At 34.8% G+C, this 26167-nt stretch overlaps 1 protein-coding gene across 5 annotated transcripts in view; it reads left to right on the top strand.

Moving 5' to 3' along the window:
* The window catches only part of LOC138705069 (2-oxoadipate dehydrogenase complex component E1), a 201279-nt gene that overhangs the window by 141603 nt on the left and 33509 nt on the right, over positions 1–26167 (top strand). For 4 of the 5 annotated variants that reach the window (XM_069833664.1, XM_069833665.1, XM_069833662.1 and 1 more), the window contains one exon: positions 10425–10564. The exons of the other annotated variant lie outside the window; for it this stretch is intronic. In XM_069833664.1, coding sequence (XP_069689765.1) covers positions 10425–10564 — 140 coding nt within the window. The remainder of the gene's footprint in view (positions 1–10424; positions 10565–26167) is intronic. 5 annotated transcript variants of the gene reach the window in all.

The following is a 26167-nucleotide window of genomic DNA, read 5'->3' on the forward strand; positions in this document are numbered from 1 at the left end:
AACAAACAAAACCGCAACCACTTATTGGAAATTTGAATCCTATGTGAAAGGACAAATGACAACAACAAAGAGACAGATAAATGAAATAGCTTTGCCTCCTGTGAAAGTCTTCCTGACCACCAAGACTTTCGTGCTACTGGAAAAGGAGACTTAGAAAAACTTAATAAAGAATGTATTCATTAATTCATAGTGTTCTATCAAGGGCAGGTATTTCACTGCAAACCCAGCTTTCTCCAATCTTTCCTACTTTCTGCCTTCCTCTTTGTATCCTCATAATATGATCCATATGCCTTAATGTCGTCAATCATCTGATATCTTCTTCCGGTCCGAACTTTTCTCCCGTTCACAATTCCTTCCAATGCATCCTTCAGTAGCCACTTTCTCTCAGACAGTGACCCAACCAATTCCTTTTCCCTCTTCCTGATTAGTTTCAGCATCATTCATTCTCTATCCATTCTTTCCAACAAAGCTTTATTTCTTATTATGTCTGTCCACTTCACACGTTCCATTCTTCCCCATATCCACATTTCAAATTCTTCTATTCACTTCTCTTCACTTCGTCGTAATGTCCATATTTCTGTCTCATAAGATGCCACACTCCACACAAAGCACTTCACTAGTTTCTTCCCAAGTTACTATTCTAGAGGTCCGCAGAAGATGCTATTTTTACTATTAAAAGCTTCCTTAGTCATTGATGTCCTCCTTTTGACTTCCTGGCTACAGCTCATGTTACTGCTTATAGTACACGACAAGTATTTGAAGCTGTCCACTTGCTCTACTGTCTCATTTAGAATTCGGAAGTTTACCTTCTTTATTTTTCTCGCTATGACCATGATCTTCGTCTTATTTGCATTTATCTTTATCTCATACTGACCACAGCTGTCATGTTCTCAAAACAGTTCTTCACTAAATCCTCTAAGATGTTGAACAGGGTAGATGATAAAAGGCATCTTTGACGTACTCCTCTACCTATTTCACTTCCTTCTAACATTTATCCTCCTATCCTGACTTTGACACGTTATTTCATATAAATATTTGTGAATAGCCTTCTCTCTTTCCAATCAACACCTATTCTCTTTAGGATAACCATCAGTTTATTCCAATCAACTGTGTGAAAAACGTTTTCAAGGTCCACCAATACTACATACGCTTCTTTATACTTCTCGAGGTATCTTTCGCCGATTGTTCGTAGCAGTCCAATTGCATCTCTCGTACCTTTTCCCTGAAGCCAAACTGTCCTTCTTCCAACTATTTTTCCATTTTAGAATATAATCGTCGATTCAGTATTCGCAAGAGAATCTTCGCCGATTGATGATAGTCCTAAATTCGTTACATTTCTTGACATTATTTTTCTTCGATATTGGAAGCAACACTATCTCCGTAAAATCTTCAGGCCATTCGCCTTTCTCATATATTTCGTTGCATAATGTGAGGCGGGGGGTGGATAATAATAATAATAATAATAATAATAATAATAATAATAATAATAATAATAATATAATCGTAATAATTGATTTCCCTTCCCCCTCTTCAACACTCTTCTCAAAACTCGAGAATACTGGGATGTTACTCGCCAGACGGAATCTGGTGCATCGGATGATTGGGATATGCGCAGTGGAAGACTTAGAAAAAATAGATTGTGTGAATTTATGATAACAAATATAATTAACAAATAATAAATAACAAGTACATAATTAATTTGAAGAAGCGAACATAGTAAGTATGAAGTTAAATGGAAACGAAAAATGATATAATAAATTAATCTGAAATACAACCATAAGTAAAGTCCAGAACCTTCAACACTTTCAATCATATGTCTCAATACATTCCCAAATTCATAATTCAATCTAATCGGGAAATTCATAAACAACAGGTTGATGACCTATACAATATTTCCCCTCTGGAACATTGTCACAACATCTCAAACAGCATATAAACTTTAACCCCAATGTCCAGCGGTTTCCACGACCCTTATTAATTGCCAAATTAGATTTCAATGATTCCCACAAAGAGACAAACAACAGGCTCCATATATTAACTCGTTGCATCACAGGGAAAATAATCCACAATAAAACAGTCACACACCAGATCAATCCACAAATAATTAATTAAAGCTTAATTCTTAAATACAATATATAAATACTATAAGTCTCTGCACTATTACAGTATCCATAATGCAGAGAGAGAGAAAAAAGTATATATGTATACCAATGATACCTTAGAATTCGCGTAGCCACGTAAGTATACTAGGATCGCAATACACCCGGATAGTAAATGGAATAATCTGGAATGGCAATGCTCAATTTGAAAATGAAAAGTAGAACAAGTAGCAAGGTATACGGATTCGGTCCAACCTTTTCCACGATATAATAACAACATCAGTCACAATTCCGCGCGGAGCTATGTCGTAAAATTTCGAAGACAACGTAAGTAGACAATAACTCCGTATCTCAATACTCACGCAAATCAATTCCTCAAACCACTTCAGTTCCTGTAACATAATATGTACCACGCGACATAACGCACCAAACTAAAATGCCGCAATATCTGATACATAAACCAAGATATTACCACTCGCGGATATTCTTATTAACAATTTAAGAAATGTATCGTGGTCAAATACAATAAATACCGAACCAGCTCGTACTGCAAAATTAACTACACCATAATACATTGAATACAACATGTCGACTGCATCCATAACCGAAGTTAATCGTAGAAGATAAAATCCCGAAGTCAATGTAAACTTGCTAAACACAGCTAACCAGCCGACATACGGTTCCGAGTGTACTTAACTGATCCAATATTTCTCGAAACGACCTTCCACGTCGAGAGTGAACTCCAGAGTGAAGTGTTCTGCTACTGAACATAAACAAGTAAACTCGGTTCTCTCCCCGGCATTTGTTTGAAACTGGTAGCCGGCCAATAGGAATTTTGGTAAGAAAATTAGAGGAAAAGATGGCGTTATCGACGATATAATAATGAAATGAACTCTGTCGGCGAGATGGTCTAGTAGATGATTGACTGATCCGTCGAGCTCGGCTCAAATGATAGAATTTGTTTCTTATCTTCACCCTAGCAATTCACTAATTCAATGGGAATTCCTTCCAGCAATTCCTGTTCCAATTCTTCATTCCCCTAAGTGCTAGTTCAACTTCTTTTTTATCTTCACCCAGGCAATTCACTAATTCAATGGGAATTCCATTCTTCATTCCCCTAAGCGCTAGTTCAACTTCTTTTCTTAAAATAGCAAATAATTTTTCGTCTTCTGATACAGCTGCTTCGTCTACTATAACCAAATCATCTGGACGATTCTCTGTCTCATATAACTATTCTACATATTTCGTCCATATGTTTAGTATTCCTGGTTTGTCTGTTATTTCATTACCGATTTCGTCCTCTGTCAACCACATGGATTTGCTGTACATGATGTCCAAAGATTTAACTTCGCGGTAGCCTACATTAAGGGCCGGTATTATAAACGCCGTTTAAACCTTACATTTAGTTTAAACTGAAGTTTTTCGTTCTGCTTCATATTATAAACCTTAACTGCCAGTTAATCTTGAGTTTAACTTGATCGGAAGTTCTCTACCGTTTAAACTGCAATTCAAGGCTCAACAGTGTAAGATGGCGATTCCCGCAATACACATGGAGAACTTATGAGTGACGATATGTGAATGATAAATATTACTAAACGACCACGGCGGCCAAGAATTTTTCGAAATATAGTGCACCACTTTGAAATATACATAACTGAACGTAAGTTTTAAAACAGATTGAGGTTTTCGAAGCAGACAGTCCTAACGTTCAGAATTAGGCTTATAGTCCTAACCTTGTTTCGAAAAATTGAAACTCGAATACAACATGCAACAGAAAATGAGAAAGTTAAAAAATATGTGTTTTAAAGTTTGAATTTAAAGATTATTTGAAAAGGTAAACGATTTCTTTTTTTATTTTTGAAAACATTCAGTTGAATCTCTGCATCAGTTACTAGTTGCGCTGCGCTATTTTTCCTCTGGTAGTAGACATACTGAAAACGATGGGAGATTTCGGAGGTGTCCGTAAATCTACTACAAACCTATTGCGTATTGTACTGTGTGTGGCAGACAATCTCCTGATAAGATTTACTATGGGGCCTAATTTATAAACACACTAATAATATTAAGTGTTCGCGTAGGCTTCCGCGGCTGGTGTACATGGTGTGTGGATAAGCTTCAGGGCTTCTACCGCGTTGTCTTGGTGTTATTGGCTGACGTTTCGACCGCTGTGTTGTGGCCATCTTCAGAGCAGTTGTTGGATAAGGAAATAATCTGCCAGTACTTATATATAGACTACAGTAGTCTCGAGGGGTGGGAGTACGTGCTGTGATAGGCCATAGGTTCTCCTTCTGGCATCTGATTGGTCCTACGTGGTCCAATCCGGTTGAGGTCTGTATGAAGGGGAGGATTCATATTAAATACTGGCCCTCATAAGGTCCGAAAGAGTGACCTTGATACCGTGCCCGTTGTCCGGATGAAGGGGGGGGGCGCCGCGTACATGTGGAGACCTGGTTTCTCGTTCCTAAGTATAGGTTGTAGGCTCTTCTGGCATCTGTAGGACCAACGAACGGGCACGGTATCAAGGTCACTCTTTCGGACCTTATGAGGGCCAGTATTTAATATGAATACTTCCCTTCATACAGACCTCAACCGGATTGGACCACGTAGGACCAATCAGATGCCAGAAGGAGAACCTACGACCTATCACAGCAAGTACTCCACCCATCGAGACTACTATATATATATATATAATTACTGGCAGACTATTTCCTTATCCAACAACTGCTCTGAAGATGACCACAACACAGCGGTCGAAACGTCAGCCAATAACACCAAGACAACGCGGTAGAAGCCCTGAAGCTTATCCACACACACTAATAATATTACCTAATTTTACTACACTCGTAAAAATAATTTTATTGTTTTACTGAATTCTGTTTCATAAATATTCTAGACAACATATAAAATACGCACACTAATATTATTAGTTCATTACTCAATTGATTCTGTATGGAGTTACGTCGCGGATGGTCATGCAAGGTTTAGTTTGGTTGCATTATGTTTAGGAGTATAACGTTGGTAGCCAACGTAAGAAAGTATTTGAGATTAAGTCTGACAAGCATATTGAAGTACGCGGTATTGGTCCTCTTTAGGTATTTTTATGATACTCGCTCTAATATCGAGGAACAAAGATGATTCTTAATGAAGAGTCTCCACGAGCGTCGGCTATTTTAAATCAATAATATGATTAAACAGTTGCGATGTTCTTCTTTTCTTTCCTATCGTATTCGTCTACAGTTTAACTTAACTGAGACTCTGTAATACGGCACGTTGAGTTAAACTCATTGTTAGGTTTAACTTAGGTTTAGATTAACCGTATTTATAAAACCGGGCCTAAGTCATATCTTCATTTTCTCCCTAGATCCTCTATTTCTTTTTCATTTCTCTTCCAACCAGTCATCCTTTGCCTTATCAGTTTCTTTTCTTATTTCGTTGTTAAATTTCCTGCAGTTTCTTCTGTGTTGATTTTTTTTTTTTTTTTCCATTTTCTCCTTTCCTCCATCTTCTCCAACATTTTCCCTGTGACTCAAGGTTTCTTAATTCTCACACCTAAAGTGTACCCTATTATCTCTTCTGTTGTTGTCTTATACAGTTTTCTAGATGAGTCCAGTACTCATTACTATTCTCAAGTGTGGATTATCTTGAAAATTTGCTTCAAATTTCCTTCTTTCCTCTTCATTCTTCAGTGTTTCCATGTTCAATTTCTTCGTCACTTGTCCTCCTCTTATCTTCTTCAGACGAATATCTACTTCGTCTATCAGCAGGACGTGATGTGAGTTAATATCTGGTAAAGTCTTACCAGTTTTTAAGGAATTTAGAAATCTTTCCTGTACCAATATGTAGGCCTAGTCTATCTGTGATCTTCTTTCGTCTCTTGGGCATGTTCATGTGTAACTTTTTCGTTTATGTTTTTGGAATAATGTATTTCCAACAATCATTGTATTTCTTTTACAGAAATTGACCAAAGATTCTCCTCTTGTCATTTCTTCTTCCCAATCCATACTATCCAACTGTTTTTCCATCTTGTCCTTCTCCTACAATTATGTACCTTATGTACCTAAATTGTACCAGTATGTATTTACTTAATTCCGATCCAGTTTTATGTTCAACTATGTAAGCAAGTTTTAATCCTGGTTGAGTGTAAGAGAAAGCCTTACGGCCTTAACTCTGCCAGGTTAAATGAAGCCATTATTATTATTATTATTATTATTATTATTATTATTATTATTATTATTATTATTATTATTAAAATTGCGTTCCAGTCGCCCATTAGGATTACGCATGGTTCTTTCTTCTCATTCTTAACTATCTTTCTATCTTGTCATAGCTTTCTCCCACTTCCTTGTCTGCTAATCCACTATGTGGCATATAAACTTGCACTAGCACTAAGTCCATTTTCTTCCCTTGTAGTCCCACCATTGTCATCCGATCATCTACATAACGCACTGATATCACTTTATCTTTCACACATGGTCCAAGTAAAACACCAACACCATGACTTCCTTTGCACTCACCACTTGAATAAAACAACCTAAATTCATCACTCACCACTATTTTTCCACCTCACTTCTGATATTCCCGTCACATCCACTCCTTAAATTTTACAACTTACCTGCTTACAGAAGAGTCCTTACATTCCACATTCCAATCCTCAATCTTCTTTTCTTCTCTCTGTTGGGTTGCTTCATAATGTGTCTTTCCCCAGCATCCCCCTTCCGGACATCCGAATGGGGGGATAGTTTACGTCAGGAATCTTTTACCGCCAATGGAAAGACTCATCATGCCATGTTTGCACTTTTTCTTGGGAAAAGTAAATGCGGTAGTTGCTTTCCGCACATCCTACACACACACACACACACACACACACATACATACTCGTGTGTATATATATGTATATATATATATATATATAGTGATTTATTTTACGACATTTTATCAACGTCTATGGTTATCTACCATCTGAATTATATGAAGGTGATAATGCCAGCGAAATGAGTCCGGGGTCCAGAGCTGAAAGTTACCTAGCATTTCCTCTTCATGGGTTGAGGGAAAATACCGGAAAAATCTCAATCAGGTAACTTGTCCCATCCAGAACTGCAACACGGGCCCACTCGTTTCACAGTTAGGCATGCTAACAATTACTCCACAGCGGTGGACTAATATATATATTAGTGTTGTCGATCGATCAAAATATTTAATCGATTAACTATTTGAATTTAATTGATTAATCGATAGATTAATCGAGTTTTGATCGAGTGGAAAAAATGTTTTAATACAATGTAATACACAATTATTGTTAAATTTAACTTGTGTTCGGTGATGAGCATAAGTATTAAACGTTACATATCTGTATATTATATTGTATCATTATATTACAAAACAACTATTTTAATTACTTACCAACATATTTATTATGAAGCTTATAATTTATTGTGTCAATTTCTCCGGGCATTTTTGAGACAAACATAAATAACAAAAAGTATCAAGATTCACCTAATTAATACTGCTTCATCCATGATTTTAAACATGTGAATGCATTCACATGCTCTGAATTAAGTGCCGCTCTACGTTTAGTAATAATGTTTCCTGCATCACTAAACACGAAAAAAAACTTTTTTTCTGTCAAGCAAATCTCAACGATCGTTCAATTTAAGTCCAAACTTTTCACCGAGTTTACCTCTCAAATTCTCATACGACATAATGGAGACCACAGAAAACTGATTTTTTTTCTTTATCCAACTAAACACACAACCTTCATATACATACACAGTACAGAAACTGCAGCTGCAGAAGTACAGCGGTTGCAATAGAGACTGACGCCTATTGTAATCCGAATTACCAGATTTTAGATACAGTATAAAGAAGAAGATAGTTATGCGCTCACTTGCACACAGTGAAGACATGGCTATTTTATGAGGAATGAGGGGGACGAATTCCAGAAAAGTATGTATTTCATATGCTAGGAAGATGAGCCGACAACAAGGTGGAAGTTTTCTTCGAAAACCATAAAACTTAATAAGGGTTTCGCATTTTGTTTCAACTTTCAATAGAGGTAGACTAGGTCATTGTCCTCATAACTCCATCTCTTTCTGAAGTGTTTGTACAAAGATTTTCCCTACGCTACATTGTTTACTCTTAGAAAATAATAGTACTATTGTGTTTTAAGTAAGCAATTTCCGAGAGAGAAATATTGTCGGAATTTTAGTATGAGTTTGTATTAACAAAATAATAATTAATATCAACTACAACCGATTAATTTTAATCGACTCGATTATTCGATTAATTATTTTGATCAATTAATCTTGCAACAGAAATTGATCGATTAATCGATTAGATTATTCTATTAAATCTCACAACACTAGAATTTATACTTTATAATTACTGTAATAATATTTTACTTTTGTATAACTAACTTGTATGTTGGGCAGGGCATGTCGCAAATATGGGTGAATCCAGAATGAATATTGAGTGTTAGTTAGGAGGCCGAGACGTAAATGGGAAGATAATATTAAAATGGATTTGAGGTGGGATATGATAATAGAGATTGGATTAATCTTGCTCAGGATAGGGATTGACCGATGGCGGGCTTATGTGAGGGCGGCAATGAGCCTCCGGGTTTCTTAAAAGCCATTTGTAAGTAAGTAAGTAACTTTTATGTGCAAAAATCCAGGCGTTTGAGATGAGCAGGGCATGTAACACATATGGGCGAATCCAGAAATGCATATAGAGTGTTAGTTGGGAGGCCGGTGGGAAAAAGACCTTTGGGGAGTCCGAGATGTAGATGGGAGGATAATATTAAAATTGATTTGAAGGAGGTGGCATATGATGATAGAGACTGAATTAATCTTGCACAGGATAGGGACCGTTGGCGGGCTTATGTGAGGGCGGCAATGAACCTTCGGGTTCCTTAAAAGCCATTGGTAAGTAAGTAAGTAAATAACTTGTATGTACCCTGTTCCTGTTTGATATCGCACTCTATGCTGTTAACCTGGTTGTTAGTTGATGCAACCCTGCTTCTTATTGGATCAACTCAGACAATATAATTGAATTATTTTAGCCAACATTCAGTCAAGGACCCATATAGTCTTGATCACAATAACTGGGTTGAGTATACTTAGGTTAAGCACGATACGCCTTTAGATTGCAATGCATCTAGGGTTGGAAAGCTGACGGATCCAAACGGGAAATCCTAGAGCCCTACATGTGTATATGAAGTCCTATTTTCCGAAATGTTTTATGTGACCTACTGTATGATTATTTTAAAATAAACAAAGTCCTCTTTCACTCTTCCAATATCAATACTAGGACAGGACCTATTACCAATATTTCTTCTCATCATCGACACCAATTTCAGAGTTCCAATAATATATGTACAATTAATTTTATTTTCGCTTAACAATTATTAATGGACTCCATTATTATACATTAAGAAGGTAAAATAATATAGTTTATTTTTTATTAAATTCCTCTATGGTATAATCTTTTCGCTGTAACAAAAATCCTAATGTATGCAATAACACGTGACTGAAGTGAGGCTTCATTAGCCACCCCTTTGGCACCATAGATTCTCAGTACGTGTTCCCGTCTACTGTTGTACATTCTGTTTCATGTTAAACAATTCCCGTTACTCGTCAAGTAGGCCTAACCTCACTACTATGCATTCGTTTGCTTAGGAAACATTTACTTTATAATTACTGCAATTAAATTATTTTTAAGTCTTATGTCTTCACAGTGGACAGTTGAGGATACAGAAGCCATACTTCAGTACCACGTGCTTACGTAAACAACTACGAACTCAAGTCGTGAAGTGACGCCAGCTTGTTACAAGAACAGACTACCTCGGTATTACTGTTGGTATTCATCCGCGTTCATAGTACATAATAAAATATAAAAGTAGCTTTTCTTTTACATAGCGTTTTACACATGAGTGAAGTTAAATGTTTCATCGTATTTCATAATTAGAATTCAATTTTTTATTTTCAAATACCGTAATACAAGATTGTGGTTTCCAAATACGAACTATATTTTCCTGCGTCGTGTGAGTGTTTCGACTGGCAGCCAATCACGTGCTTATGTTTACATTAGAATTTTTCTTACAGCGAAAACAGTATAGTCTAGTGGCTAGAGAGCTGGACTTATAATCATGTGCAACTCGGTTCGATCCCCGGCGTGTCCCCGATTTATAACTTGTGTTGGGCAAGCCCGTGGTCCAGGTAACAAGGAGTTTTCGGTAAATAATGGTCTACACAACTTTCTTCATATGGGCGAATGATGAAGAGTCAAGTACACGCCATTAGAATAAAAAAAAAATCTTATATTCTACAGGTTTTGATGTAAGAATCAGTGGACAGGATGTTGGAAGAGGAACATTTTCCCATCGCCATGTCATGCTAGTTGATCAGAAGACTAATGAAATGTACATCCCACTTAACGACCTCATCGAAGGACAGAAAGGTTATTTAGAGGTTAGTATTAATACAAGTTCCTGTAACACTTTATCAGAGGAGAACAAGTTCCGCAGTAAACGATATACTTTGCCTTTTATATTTGTGTACGGTACAGCATTAGAAAATTAAAGTAGGCCTACCTGTGTAGAAACAGCTATTGCCGATGCGTTTCAGTGATTGAAATTAGCTTAATATAAGAAATTTTAAAGGCATATTGGTTCCGTTAAGTTCAATGTTAATTAATAAATGAGTTCTATTCAGTCAATACTTAACATAAAACACAATAAAACATGTTAATAACAACATTTAAACAGATTTAAAAACAAACGTTTTCGCCAATTTTGATTGGCATCTTCAGGTCATGTAGGTCGAATAGAATATGTTATAATAAGTGAACACTTGGTATATAAAGTTAAAAACAGAAGTTAAAACTATAATATAACTTAAAAACAGAGAATAGAACTTAGCAAAAAGCCACCACGATGTATGTAGAAGCACTATGTTGAAAGAGGCGTATGTGACCCAAGGGAACTGCAAAAAACTTCCGTCATTGCGGGTACAGTTTTCAAGACAGATTTGACGATGCTACAAACAGGTCGGTCGTGTGGCCGATTATGGAAAGCAGGAAAAATCCTGTAAATTGTAAGGATAGAATGAAAGAGTATTTAGAAGCATTTAAGTATTATTTAAATCTTCTAAAACAATACTTACAAAAAGTTGGAAAAGCGTCTTGAATCCATGAGGGCGGCGACACGACTGAGCTTTACATTAAGTGGTAGCGTATGACGAAAACTGTATACCTGGCAAGACTAGTGGATAGGTGAAAGTTACTTGCGTATGATCTTAAACAGCGGGTTATTTGAATTTGGGTATTGTTCATTAAGGAGCGGGCTATCATTATTGTTAGAATGGGTGGTAATATACAGTTCTTCTGCAGCATTCATGTAAGTATGATTGTTAATAGTCTTTAAGACCTGAAGGGCTTCTTCTATGCCAGTGAGTTCGTGATTAAGAGAAATGAGATGCGTGGCAAACTTTGATTTATTCCTATTGAATTTGAAGTCAGAGACGTGTTCTTTGTAACGCGTGCGAAAGTTCCTTTTTGTTTGGCCAACATATTTACTGGGACAGTTTTGACATTGTAATAGATAGATACCGCTATTGGCAAATTTATTGTAATTTTGAATGTTATTGGGAATTATATTATTAAGTTTGTTATTGGTACGGAATGCTACGTTATTTTTTTCTTTTCTAAAAAGATTACCTAATTTATATGATACATTTCCGAAAAATGTCATGGGTTTCCAGTGGGTGATTTTAATGTAAAGCTCAGTCGTGTCGCCGCCCTCATAGATTCAAGACGCTTTTCCAACTTTTTGTAAGTATTGTTTTAGAAGATTTAAATAATACTTAAATGCTTCTAAATACTCTTTCATTCTATCCTTACAATTTACAGGATTTTTCCTACTTTCCATAATCGGCCACACGACCGACCTGTTTGTAGCATCGTCAAATCTGTCTTGAAAACTGTACCCGCAATGACGGAAGAGTTTTGCCGTTCCCTTGGGTCACACACGCCTCTTTCAACATAGTGCTTCTACATACATCGTGGTGGCTTATGCTAAGTTCTGTTCTCTGTTTTTAAGTTATATTATAGTTTTAACTTCTGTTTTTAACTTTATATACCAAGTGTTCACTTATTATAACATGTTCTATTCGACCTACACGACCTGAAGTTGCCAATCAAAATTGGCGAAAACGTTTGTTTTTAAATCTGTTTAAATGTTGTTATTACATGTTTTATTGTGTTTTATGTTAAGTATTGACTGAATAGAACTCATTTATCAATTAATATAAGAGGTCATAATCTTCTATTGATCAAATATTACCGTTATGGTTCTTGCTTATTTCTTCCATTGCTTTCTTATTCCGACTTCTGTGGTGGGATACGGAGGACTATTTACCGAAATTTTCGTATTAGCCTGTCTAATTATTGATATACATAGAGCGTCTCGTTTAGGCACAGTGGAAACGTAAAGTGTGGGGGGAGCACGAGCCGTACGATAAACACGAGGGATGAACGAGGTTTTAGTTACAACATTTATAGCGGAACATTAATTGAAATTATATTATTAAAAAAACACACAAATTGCAAAACGATATCATATACACATTTGAACAAACAAGCAATTGTAACGTTGAAATAATTCAATATAACAAATCAAATGTTGCTACTTATATGATGTTGCTTTCAAACAGCACTTTTTTTACGGTCATGAATTTCATTATCTGTATGACTAACATAATATCACCATCTTCTGTGGCCGAATTAACAAAACTACAGTGTATTGGTCTGAAGTGACAATACTATTTCCTAAACATAATTTTCCCTAATCAAAGTTCAATTTATTCTGGTACAGTAATTGAAGAAATTGAACTTTGAGAGGGGATAATTATGTTTAGGAAATAGCGTTGTCACTTCAGATCAATATACTGTAATTTTGTTAATTCGGCCACAGAAGGTATTATGTTAGTCATACAGAGAATGAAATTCATGACGGTAAAAATTGCTGTTTGAACGCAACATCATATAAGTAGCAAAATTTGATTTGTTATACTGAATTATTTCAACGTTACAATAATGCTGATTTTCATGAGCATCTCGATTATTATCATGTGAAAGGAACTGTATTTTAGAGTAGACTAGTAAATTCCATCAAAGGGAAAGCATGGCAAACTCGTATTTTAGCAAAATTTGTGAAGATATGTGTTCATTACATGAAAATCTTCTTTATCTCACGGAAGAAAGATGACTTTCGTGGAATAACGTGTTGAAAAGAGTTTTTCAGTTAAGAGCAGAACTTTTTATGTACCTACAAGACGAGAAATAGTTTGTAATTCGGCATTTACAATATCTCTCTACGGATTTATGGGCAGCGAAAAATATAACTAATACACGATATCGAGATGTAAAATAATACCGTAGCCATATAGCTTACTATTTGGCAATATTTCCTGTAATATGACAGTGAGACAACTACGATATCCGGTCATTGCCTTGGCGTCATTGATGCATTTCGTCCAGCCAATATCGTACTTAATAGTAGGCCTGCTTTGCATGAAAGTGTTGAAAAATTATTTTCCGGTACTAGGCCTATTGGCTTCTAATAATTTACAAAATGAAATATCTTCTGTAACATCATTCTTGGTATCATATTTTACAAAGTCTATGAATTGGGCTCACCTGAAATGAGAAGTACACTCATTTCTTAATCCTTTCAAGAACTTACTTGCATTCGAATACATTGTAGGCCCTACTATGTAGCTTATCCTCCTTTGCATCGCATTATTGAAGTGAAGTAGGTCTATTTGTTTGAGCTTTTCAGCCTCTTTTTCATCAACCATTTTTGCACTATAGGATAGGGGGGCCAATTACCGGACAGGTCCTATTTCCGGATACTCGTATCGTTTTGTCACTCTATGCTTATAGAGAATCCTTTACGCATTCGTTTGGCTAGTTTATAGAAAACAGTAACATTGTAGGGTTGATTGCGACACATAGGTGTGGAATTGTGTGTGAAATTCGTGCTCCAGATAGCGGAAAAATGAGCAAATCTTATTACAGTACAGTGGACTGTCCTAAGTTCGACAGAACAGAACTGAAAGTTCAGTCCAATAATGGTAGTGAGTGTGGCGGGTGAAATGAATACAAATTGAAGAGTCCACTGCAAGAATGATGGATGTCACTTTCTTGTCGAAAATGAACCAGACTGTCTATGCATAGCTTAAGACATATAGAATGTACAGCTGTCAAAAGAAAAAGTGGCCGCTCTCCTGAAACAAAGTTCCCTTCGGGTATCTTCGCTACAATTCGGAGACAGGCGATGTTACATGTTGTTGGACCACGTTGCCTGACATCTACAGTTATAATTGAAGTATTCTGTGTGTTATTCGATAGCGTAATGGTAGCGTTCCAGCCTCTTATTCCTGAGGTCCTGCGTTAGACTACAACATCGTGCTTTTTATGTTCTTTTTTGTTCTGTTTTTTGAGAGAGACAAACTATACATAATGGCTCCTTTCTCTTTTACGATTATTTTAGTAATTAACATCAGGTTCATTAATATATTATGCCATGACTTTATCATTATGATATTGTGGCTGCAAATGGAAAGAAACCCGATTTTATTCTCAATAAAAATATCTTTCGTGGCATAAACAAAACAAATTTGCTGGCGTCGACCTTAAAACATTCAAACAATTAAGCGTTAAAAAAAAAAAACAAAAAGCCACAATTCAATATTTAGTCTATCTTCCTCTTATCTCGATCATCTTGCAGTCGAGTGGGCATGGAATCGACTAGTCTTTGCAAATAACGACTGTTCTTAGACACGATATTCCAGGCATTCTGAACATACATACGTAAGTGTTATGCCCATGGGCAGGTCTTTCATTGCAAACCCAGCAATCTCCAATCTTTCCTATTTTCTGCCTTTCTCTTAGTCTCAGCATATGATCCACATATCCTAATGTCGTCTATTATTCTTTTCAACCAGAGACCCAACCAATTCCTTTTTCTCTTTCTAATCAGTTTCAGCATCATTCTTTCCTCACTCACTTTTTAAAACACAATTTTATTTCTTATTCTGTCTGTCCACTTCACACGCACCGTTCTTCTCCACATCCACATTTCCAATGCTTCAATTCGTTTCTCTTCATTTCATCTTAATGACCAGGTACCTTCCCCACACAATGCCACACTCCACACAAAGCGCTTCACTAGTCTCTTCCTTTGTTCTTTTTCCAGAGGTCCGCAGAAGATCCTTCTTCTTCCATTAAAAGCTTCCTTTGTTCATGTTTGCAGTTTTTATTGGGAAGGATAGGTCTGAATGCGGTAACATCCCGTTGCTTTCCGCACACCACTATCTCTTTCGCATCTTATTAAATTACAGGGGGCCCAGAGGAAAGTGGATTTGACTAATTGGGCCCTCCGGACTTCACCGAAAGTCACGGCAAGGTTTAAATATTAGTTCTATCAGGATGTTTGACCCGATCAGAGACCGGGAAATCCCAATTAGCCTTTGCCCCCCCCCCGCATCCTGGACTAGCTTCTACGAATCATCAGAAAATCTTAGAGTGTGATTGGGCCAATTTTTCCGAAAATGTTTCCACACTTTTTCCCTCGTAGCTCAGCGGACGAACGTCGGAATTTAGATGTCAACGTCTCAGGTTTAATTCCTCGTTACTCCTTTTCATTTTATTGTGGTTCAAGATAGTATAATGTAATAATACAAAAAGAAAAACTAATAGCAGTATTATGCAACTGGATTTTTCCAAACCTAATATTAAATTTATGTTATTTATATCGCTAAAGAACGATTACAATATAAATAACTTGAATATTATTTATATAGTATCACTAAAGAACGATAACAGAATATAAATGATAAATATCGGTTTGTTTAATTAATATAACATATTATATAATAAGTATTCAATTATCTAAATAAAATAACCTATTTTTCAAAGAAAAATGGTTATTTGTGTTATAATAATTACTTACATAAAATACAGATTATTTATATTGCGAAAGAACAATAACAATATAAATAACTTGAATATTATTTTTTAATGCTAATGAAGGAAAACAGAATATAAATGATAACTTGAATATTAATTATATCGCTAAAGAACGATAACAGAATATAAAAAACGTGAATATTATTCATATCGGAATTTCACAGATTTATTACAGTTGTATTTAAAAAATTGTGGAAGAATAGTAATTAGTAACAGTGTCCTATTTATTCTTCTTGGAGCCAAATTTGTAACTTTTAAAATTGTGGTTGCTATGTTGAAGTGTATGTGTTGTAGCGGATGCTTGATTTGTTATGTATGTGAGTCAGTTATGGGATGCTTGATGTCGTCGCAATGTCGTAATTATAGTTTTATTGTGTTTGTGTGACTATTGTGTATTAATTTATGATGTATGGTACGGAAAGCTGCATATTTGTGTTATAGAAGTGTTACGTATATGTGTTGTTAATGTATCTGTATGTTTCAAATTGATAACTGATATTTGTTTTGCAATCACAATGCCTAATTTACGGATTGTTTATTATTATTATTATTATTCATATCGTTATAAAACGATAACAGAATACAAATGATGACTTGAATTTTATTCATATCTCTAAAGAACGATAACAAAATATAAATAACGTGATATCCATAAAGAACGATAACTGAATATAAATGATAATTTGAATATCATTTACATCGCTAAAGAAACGATTAAAAAATAAAATGAAAACTTGAAGAAGGCCCGAACCAACAACCTTTGAATCATTAAACAAGCACTCTACCGCTGGTCTACGAGGGGCAGATATGGAACTCTTTCATAGTTCCGGAACTGCTTGTACAAGCACATGCATCGTGTAACATCGCCGCGACCCGAAGTGGACTTTGAAAATATTTGGTGTTCACGAATGCGGTCACTTTTTTTTACAACTGTACATAGAGAGTTATATGGCATTAACACTGATAGTCATTGTCCAGTAATGATCGGAAAATCACAGTTAAGCTTTGAGCACTAAGCACTTCAAACTTTCAATTGCTTCTCCTGAAAAATGTATTCCAAATGACATCCATTCTTGCAGTGGACTCTTCAATTCTTATTAGTTATCCATCAACGAATAACGTAATTTCCCATAACCATGGTCCAGGCACCCAACTATGTCCAAAACGCATTATGTACTACTTAGTCCCCCAAGAGTTCGGTGTTTGCCATTTAAGGCGCCACTGTGATGGAATTATATTCCCCATAAATGCTTCTATCTACCATTATACGTGGCAATGATATGGATGCTTAACAAGGTTAGTGTGCATCGTTCTATTGAATGTGTGAAGACACGAAATCATTCAGTTTGTGATTGTCTGTTTTATTAAGCTCTCTGTAGAACTGGTACGTTATAGATATACTACTAGGTTCAAAAAGTTCCCGGAATTTTACTACCATTTTTCGTATTAATATATAACAAGGGATATTATACATTTGTTTTGTTGGTAACATTCATGATGTCATTTCCTTAAAGTTTGCTGATAATGGCAATTATTGGTTTTGAGTTGTAGGCAATTGTTTATCATAGTGTTTTGTTTGTTCGTCGCATTTTGTAATTATGTCCACAGAGCAAAGTACAAACATCAAGTTCTGTGTTTTGCTGGGGACATGATCAGTATGGCTGATGAAGATGGTGATTTCTTAAACAAAATGAAACTGGTGCTACTTGTACGACCCAGTCCCTAAACGACAGTCATCTGAGTGGAAATCGAAAACATCTCCTCGGAAGCAAAAATTTCCTAGGGACACTTCCAAAGGCAAAGTTATTTTAAATGTTATGTTTTATTTAACGACGCTCGCAACTGCAGAGGTTATATCAGCATCGCCGGATGTGCCGGAATTTTGTCCCGCAGGAGTTCTTTCACATGCCAGTAAATCTACTGACATGAGCCTGTCGCATTTAAGCACACTTAAAGCAAAGTTATGTTGGAAGTTTTCTTCGACTCTCAGGGTCTCATGCACCATGAGTTCATTCCAGAAGGACGTACTGTAACGAAAGAATTGTACGTAGAAACCCTCCGTCGCCTCTGGGACGCAGTGAGAAGGAAACGTCCAGAAAAGTGGGTAGAAAACAACTGGTTCCTTATGCATGACAATGCACCTGCTCATCGCGCAATTATTGTAAAGAATTTTCTTGCCAGGCACAACATAACTGCTTTGGATCACCCACCATACTCTCCTGATCTCTCACCACCTGATTACTTTCTGTTTCCCCGCCTGAAAAGTCATCTGAAAGGACGGAGATTCAATGCTGAAGAGGTTATCGCAAACGCGACGAGAGCACTAAGACGGGTTTCACAAAATGGCTTCCAGGCCTGCTTCCAGGAACTCTACACGCGTTGGCAAAAGTGTGTTGTTGCGGAAGGCAACTATTTTGAAGGGAATGCTGTAGAATAGTGTTTAAGGTACGTTGTTTCTATGATGCTAGCAAATTCCGGGAACTTTTTGAACCTAGTATGTATGATTCTTTGTACAATTAAACTTGGCTATATAGTGTTTACTTTCACGTAATAATTACACTGGCAGAGGTTAAGGACTCTGCGTGAAAAATGTTCAACCTCAAGGCTACAAGTCAGTCCTCAACTATGTGCCACAATTTTTCGTAGACCATAGTTGTATTTCATTTTGAAATATTTGTTTTAATGAAATGTGAACAATTTGATTATTTACTTCTTCAAATACGGTATCTCAGTCTATTCTAAAACACCATTTAACATTATAGTCCAGTAAATAAAGAAACAATCTGTTCCAGCATCAATGGTACTAGCACGAATAATGGTCCGGTAAAACGAAAACTTCAGGGTAGAAATATCACAACCGTCCCTGTAAGTGACTATGAGAGCGATGAAATTGAATTGGATACAGATTATTATGTTTCCGGTGTACTCTCCATATTTATAGAAAGTGAGTCAGATGTGGAAAAGAAGACGAAATCTCTTAAAATAATGCTAAATGCACATAGTTATATGGTAGTTACTTATGAGGAGGAATTGTGGCCAGGAAAGTTTTGGAAGTGAAGAACAATGGAGCTGTTGTTTCATGTGTAGTAAGAAGCGGCAATACTGAGGTGACGAGAAATGGAAGACATTTTATTGTATAGAAAGGAAAACATAATATAATAAATTGAAGACCCCATATGCGTCTCGAAAAAGATAGATCTATTTTCAATTTCAGAATTAAAAGAGAATTGGAGAATCAAAGGATAGAAATATGCCTACTGAATATAGTTCTCAGTATGGTAAATAAACGTTATCAGTGAATTTATGTGCATAATATATTGCTAAGACTGGGTTAGTTTATTTTGATACCGTACTTTTGTTCTTTAATATACACACATGGGCAAAAAAATCGGGCCAACTACATTTTATTTAAAATTTTAGAAAATTGTAGGATTTTTTAAATAATTGTAGGTGTGCAAAACTTCGTTTAGTTATTCATTTATTTTGTGACACGTAACAATGTAATACTGAATACGTAATAGCCAACAATGATCTTAAAAGGAGATTCGTTCTTCTTGCTATATTGTGTCTAAACTTCTCGGACTCATTTAAGCTATGCTGAAGAAGTCTACAGACTGGTAAGCTCTCTTGAGGCAGTATTGGAGTACTTCATATTATACAAATGTCACTAAGTCCTACCGATTCAGCAAAATGGTTGCATTGATAGAAGGTGGGAATAGTCAGCGTTATGTGGCTGCAGTTCTTGGGACCAGAAGAGCCTTCCAGAAAATAATACAAGTTAAAGTGAGTGAGAGAACTGTAAGCAGACGTCTGGATGAATGTGGGCTGAATTCCAGAAGAACCAGCTAAAGGCCCAGAATTGCTCCAGCAACATCGTTGAACATTTGGAAGAAAATTGAAACAATAAACAAGTGAAATCACCTTTTAATTATATCCATTGTTTGGCGTTGAAAATAATAGCGCAAGTGATAATAAAAGAGAATTTTTTTCTGGGAAGCAATGTTTTCTCCATTTCATAATGGGTTTTCTGATTCTCACCTCATAAACAAAATTGAGAAACTTTAGGTGCCCGGCATTTTTGCCAGTGAGTGTAGTTGTTCCTTACACTGTTCTACAAGGGTCATTTTTCTTATATGAAAATATGTAATTCCAAAGGATTTTTATATGGCAAATTCAAATCTAAAAACAGAAATTCGCTATCAGGCACAGTTTTTTAGTTATACGACAATATACGTCTCATTTAACTTACATTTTAAGTTTGTGATAAAGATGGTGAACTTTGCTTAACAACAGTTGCCTACAGTTAATTTTGTTCTTCATTGGTTTTCATTTTCAAATTGTGGCATTCGTGTTGCTAGTAAAATTTTATGTTAATAAGCAAGTCGTTGTCACAGGATTTAAAATTGAGTTAAACTGACAATATTTGGAGACATTCCTTATCATGTGAGTAAATATTCATTTTCAACCATAATATTCCGACATCTGTGGTATATAAAATATGTAAAACTTCACATATTTCTCTTTTACAGAAACCTCCTAAATCATAGAAATAAAATAGACAGATTCTAACAGAGAGAGAGAGAGAGAGATAGAGAGAGAGAGTCTCTTGAGTTTAACCTGAAATTCTTGTTAGAGGAAGTGAGTATTGTTTGTTTACATGAAATATTGTTTCTGCATATGCACAATTCAACTCATGATGACATTCTGCAATGATGTTTGTGACCTAATGAATACTTTGAACTTCAAATACGAGCCACAGGAGTGGAGACGTTTCATAGATGCCTCAAAGTACAGTCTAAAGGGAGTTCTCCTCCACAATGGGAACATAATGCCTTCTGTCCCAGTTGCCTATGTAAGCATGACTAAAGAGTCATATGATATTTTGAAAAATACGAGTATGCTGAGATTAATCAAATATAATAAGCACAAGTGGAAAATATGTGGTGATTTGAAAATAGTTGCCATGATATTAGGTATGCAACAAGGCTACACCAAATATGGATGTTTTCTATGTGAGTGGGATAGTCACATTAGGAATTTCCATTATAAAAGAAAGATTTGGCCTGAACTTAAGTGGAAAGTTGGAAAAAAAATATACTGAATGAGAAATTGGTAGCCAGTGAAGATGTTCTGCTGCCCCCTCTTCACATCATGCTAGGCCTTATTAAACAATTTGTTAAGGCCATGGACGCATCTGGAAGAGGATTTATGTACCTTTCAAAAACGTTTCCTCGTTTCTCTGCAGCAAAAATAAAAGAGGCCTGTTTGTGGGTCCCCAAATTAGAGATCTTCAGAAGGATTCAGATTTTCAACAATGCCTTGCACCAAAAGTAAGAAGAGCGTGGTCTTGTTTCAAGAATGTAACACAAAATTTTATGGGAAGAAAAAGAGTTAACGACTTCGAACAATTGGTTCAACAGATGATAAAAGCATATAGAGATCTAGGATGTCACATGTCTTTAAAAGTGTATTTCCAAGATTCTCATCTACATCATTTTCCTGAGAGATGCAGTGATGTCTCCGACGAACATGGTGAAAGGTTCCATAAAGATATAATATCCATGGAAAAGCGGTATGAAGGGAAATGGATGCCTGCGATGCTTGCTGACTACTGCTGGAACATTATTAGAGACTGCAAAATTGAACACAGGAGAAAAAGATAAGATTTTTAAATTCTTAGGGAAAAGTTTATTTTGTTCATGTTTTCTAACCTTAAATAAGTTTTTCCATATAATATAATTATTATATTAAGGTTTGTATTTATTTTTTGTTTTATAGTGCACAAATGTTTGTAAATAATTTTGTAAGTGACTAAAATATTAATAGTTACATATTTTGCCTACATAAATACATAGCGTGGAAACGAAAATTATTTAAAAAATGAAATTGCATATAACTTGAAACCTATGCGTGACACAGAGAAACTAATTACAGATTTGAATTCAGGAGGTAAATTTCCATATTAATCAAGAATGTTATACCCAGAAAAATGAATTTCAGTTTTTTTTTTTTTTTTGTAGAACAGTGATTATTGCAGGAAAATGACTTTCAGATTTCACTTGTTTATTGTGTGTTTATGCAATGAGTACTAATAAAAATAATCGATGTACTTTACATTTATTTTTAATATTTCTGTGCTAGATTATGTTTCTACCCTTAAATCAGAAACTAATAATTACAGCTCCAGCTATAGTCCATTCATGCTTTCAAGCATGAATATATGAGTGGACCATAGTTGAGCAACTCAGAATACAACTATATACCAATGCTTATTATTTTTTTAACACTTGTAATTAAATACTTTCAAACACATATGTCAATATTTATTTAATATACACTTACAAGCGTCTGAAGCCAAAATTTCACTTAATCTGGATGAATAGTATTGAATATACAAAGAAAAATGTAACAAATGTGGACCATAGTTAGGGGAAACTACGGTACTGTACTATATTAGCATTTCCTGCACGCCCCGAGACTTGTATATGCGCTTCTAGCACAATGGTGGATTTCGGCAGTTACATCTCACAAACGGCACAATGCAGTCTGCCTCCTGTAGCGGAAGGAATAAGTATTGTACATTAAAGGAAAAATTGAATATCCTAAAACGTGTTGAAGGTGGAGAGTCTCTGTCTCAAATAGAAAAAGAGAATGGCATTCCACATAACACAATTAGCGGCTGGAGGAAAGCAAAACAAAAAATCGAAAATTTTTGCATCGGACTTGAGACAACCTGTCATATTCATGTATGACGAAGAACTGTTTCAGTGGTTCACTGAAGAGCGAAATAAAGGTAGAAGTGCGTTTGTATGTTTTATATTGATTAAGCCATTTTATTATTACTTAATTTTTAAACCAATAAAAGCTTTAATTACAGAAATATTATAAAGATCTTTAGTATGAATCCTAAATGAAATGTTTCAATTATACAATTTTTATTACTCAATAAACCTATGTTTTCCTTCAGTAAATTATTTATAATGGTGGTCTGTAAATATTGATATTCCATAGGGTTTTTTCAGTGTTATACCTGTGCATGAGGAGAACAATAAATTCAATAAATCTAAAAACACTTCCCTCTATACAGAAAAAGCCAGAAGTCTTAATAGGAAGGCTTTTGGTTCTTTTCACAAATCCTCTTAAAAATGTCCTACCTTTATATCTTGCTTCATTGTTGAATTTGTTACCATATTCACAGTTCTCTGTATATTCGAAGGTCAGTCTTGTAACATTTGCTTCTTCTTTAATACGTGGCCCACTTATATTCAATTCAATTCACTTTATTTGGCCATTAGACATACAGTTTTAGGCTTCGTCAGAATACATTGAAAAAACATATAAATACATTTTAAAAAAACACTAATAATAGAAACAGTAAAATTTAAGTAATACAATGAAAACATGAAATAATTTGAAACTTTTAAATTGAAAAAAACTGACTAAATTGCAATTAAACTTATTTATTAAATACAATTTCCTACAAATTTGTGTTGAAAAACTCAGCAACAGAATAATAATTGTAACTAATCTAAATAACTTTATTTATTAAAAAACAATTTCGTGTGAATTTATGTTACGAAACTCATCTACAGAGTAGAAAGGATTAATTAAAAGCCAATTACAAAATCTAGCTTTGAAACTATTGGTTGGTAACTTATAATATTGACTGGGAAGCTTGTATAATTTCATCCCCATGACAGAAAAATTTGTACTAGTTTTATGTAATCTACAGTATGGAATATTAATTTGTTCACTATTTCTAATTTCATGATCATGTACTACAATATATTGGCTATTAATGAGTAATTGTCTATATTTTGTCGAGTGTAAAGGATTAGGTCGTATATGTATAAATTTATCTGTGATTGTTTGAAAAGAGGTCGACAATGTTCAAGATAGTTTGATTGACATAGAATTCTAATGGCTTTCTTTTGCAAAATCAAGACGCTCCCAATTTTGCTACCATTTCCCCAGAAAATTAAGGCATACCTAATTATCGACTGAAAGAACGAAAAGTAGGCACATCTTAAATAATTTTGAGAAACACAAGTCACTAATTTCTTTAATAAATATATAACTCTTGATAATTTTGTGCATATATATTCGATATGTTTTCCCATGTTAAACTGGAGTCTATAAAAAGTCCTAGAAATTTGGTATAGTTTTGTATGTTGTCCTTTTTTATTACATGGTTTAGGGTAAAAGTTATGTTGATAGTCTTTTCTTTATTAAGCAAAAAAACATTAGATTCAAACCATATAGCCATCTGTGATAGAATATCACTGGTTAGAGCATGTAATTAATTCAGAGTAGAGCTAGAACATAAGAAAGTAGTGTCATCAGCATACATAATTGTTATAGCTTTAATGAATTTAGGAAGGTCATTTATTGCTACTAAGAATAGAAGTGGACCAATTATTGAGCCTTGTGGACCACCATAATGTATACTGGAGAGACTTGACCAATTTTCACTTATTGAGACTAATTGCCTTCTGCCATGAAGATAAGTTCTAAAAATATTTAGTATATTCCCTCAAATACCATAAAATTCTAATTTTTATAGAATTAAGTTGTGATCAACACAATTGAAAGCTTTGGAGAGATCACAAAACACAGCGTTAACTTGACCTATTTTCAAAATTTCTTAAAATTTCGGTTATTAAAAGCTCAATTGCATTATTTGTTGATTTCCTTCTTCTAAAGCCAAATTGGTTAGTACTAAAGAGATTTGAACTTTCAAAGTAGTCATAAATTTGATTGAAAATTACATATTCAAACATCTTAGATAGCACTGGAATGATAGAGATTGGTCTGTAAGTATTTGGACTTGATCCATTGTCTTTTTTATAAATTGGGATCACTTTAGAAATTTTTAGTTGATCTGGAAATAGACCTTGTTTTAGACAAATATTGATCATATTTGTAAGAGGAATATAAATTGAATTTATAACTTTAAAAAAAATCATTTGACATATCGTAAACATCTTTTGAATTTGATTTTTTCAAAGTTTTTATTATATTCCATACCTCTTCACTGGTGACCTCTCTCCATTTAAAAGTGCAGGAGATTTTGCCATTTTCGGTTAATATTTCCATAGGGGATAGCTCAGAGCATTGAATTTTGGATTTGATTTTGTTCACCGAGTCAATGAAAAATTCATTGAACTCTTCTGGCGATATATTATGATTGTTTATTTGATTTTGATTTGATTGATTTGATTGATTTATTGATATAGTTCACAGTACAAAACTTAATAATATAACAAAAGATCTATAAACAAATGTAGTTCTACATACTAAATATACAATTTCCTAGACTTATTATTTTAACGCAAATCTCAATAATTTATTGGTTCAAACTTGCACTTACGTCTGGTTATTTGATTTTGAGAGTTACTATACCTTTCTTTATTTATCAGATTCCAGGGAGTTTTACATTTGTTATCAGAGTTGACAATTAATTTTGTAAGAGTAATGGAATGGAGAAAAATTCTCTCCGGCGCCGGGATTTGAACCCGGGTTTTCAGCTCTATGTGCTGATGCTTTATCCACTAAGCCACACCAGATACTACCCCGGGTTCAAATCCCGGCGCCAGAGAGAATTTTTCTCCGTTCCATTACTCTTACATCGTATGATGACGCAGAATATCTGCATGGAAATATCATATGTACTTCGGTACATTAAAAAAATTAAAAAAAATAATATATATAATTAATTTTGTGTTATAGTCTAGTTTCGCTTGAGTTTATTGATTTCTGTATTGTTTCTTAATTTAATATAATTTATTTTTAACTGTGAGCAGAACAGTCTCTTTATAAATATCAAGTAGCATTTGTAATTGGGTTTTCATCTGTTTTAATTCTTCAGGGTACCATTTGTTTTTATGTTTTTTGCTAATATTTAGTTTTACATTCTTGACTTCGAATGATAAGTTAAAATATTCTAAAATTAAATTTAAAAAGTATTAAAAATTTGAGCTGCATTAGGCTCTTGAACAATGAAGAAGGATTCCCAATCAATATTGTTTATATAACAACAAAAT

The sequence above is a fragment of the Periplaneta americana genome, chromosome 8 (assembly GCF_040183065.1).
Source record: "Periplaneta americana isolate PAMFEO1 chromosome 8, P.americana_PAMFEO1_priV1, whole genome shotgun sequence".
Lineage (NCBI taxonomy): Eukaryota > Metazoa > Arthropoda > Insecta > Blattodea > Blattidae > Periplaneta > Periplaneta americana.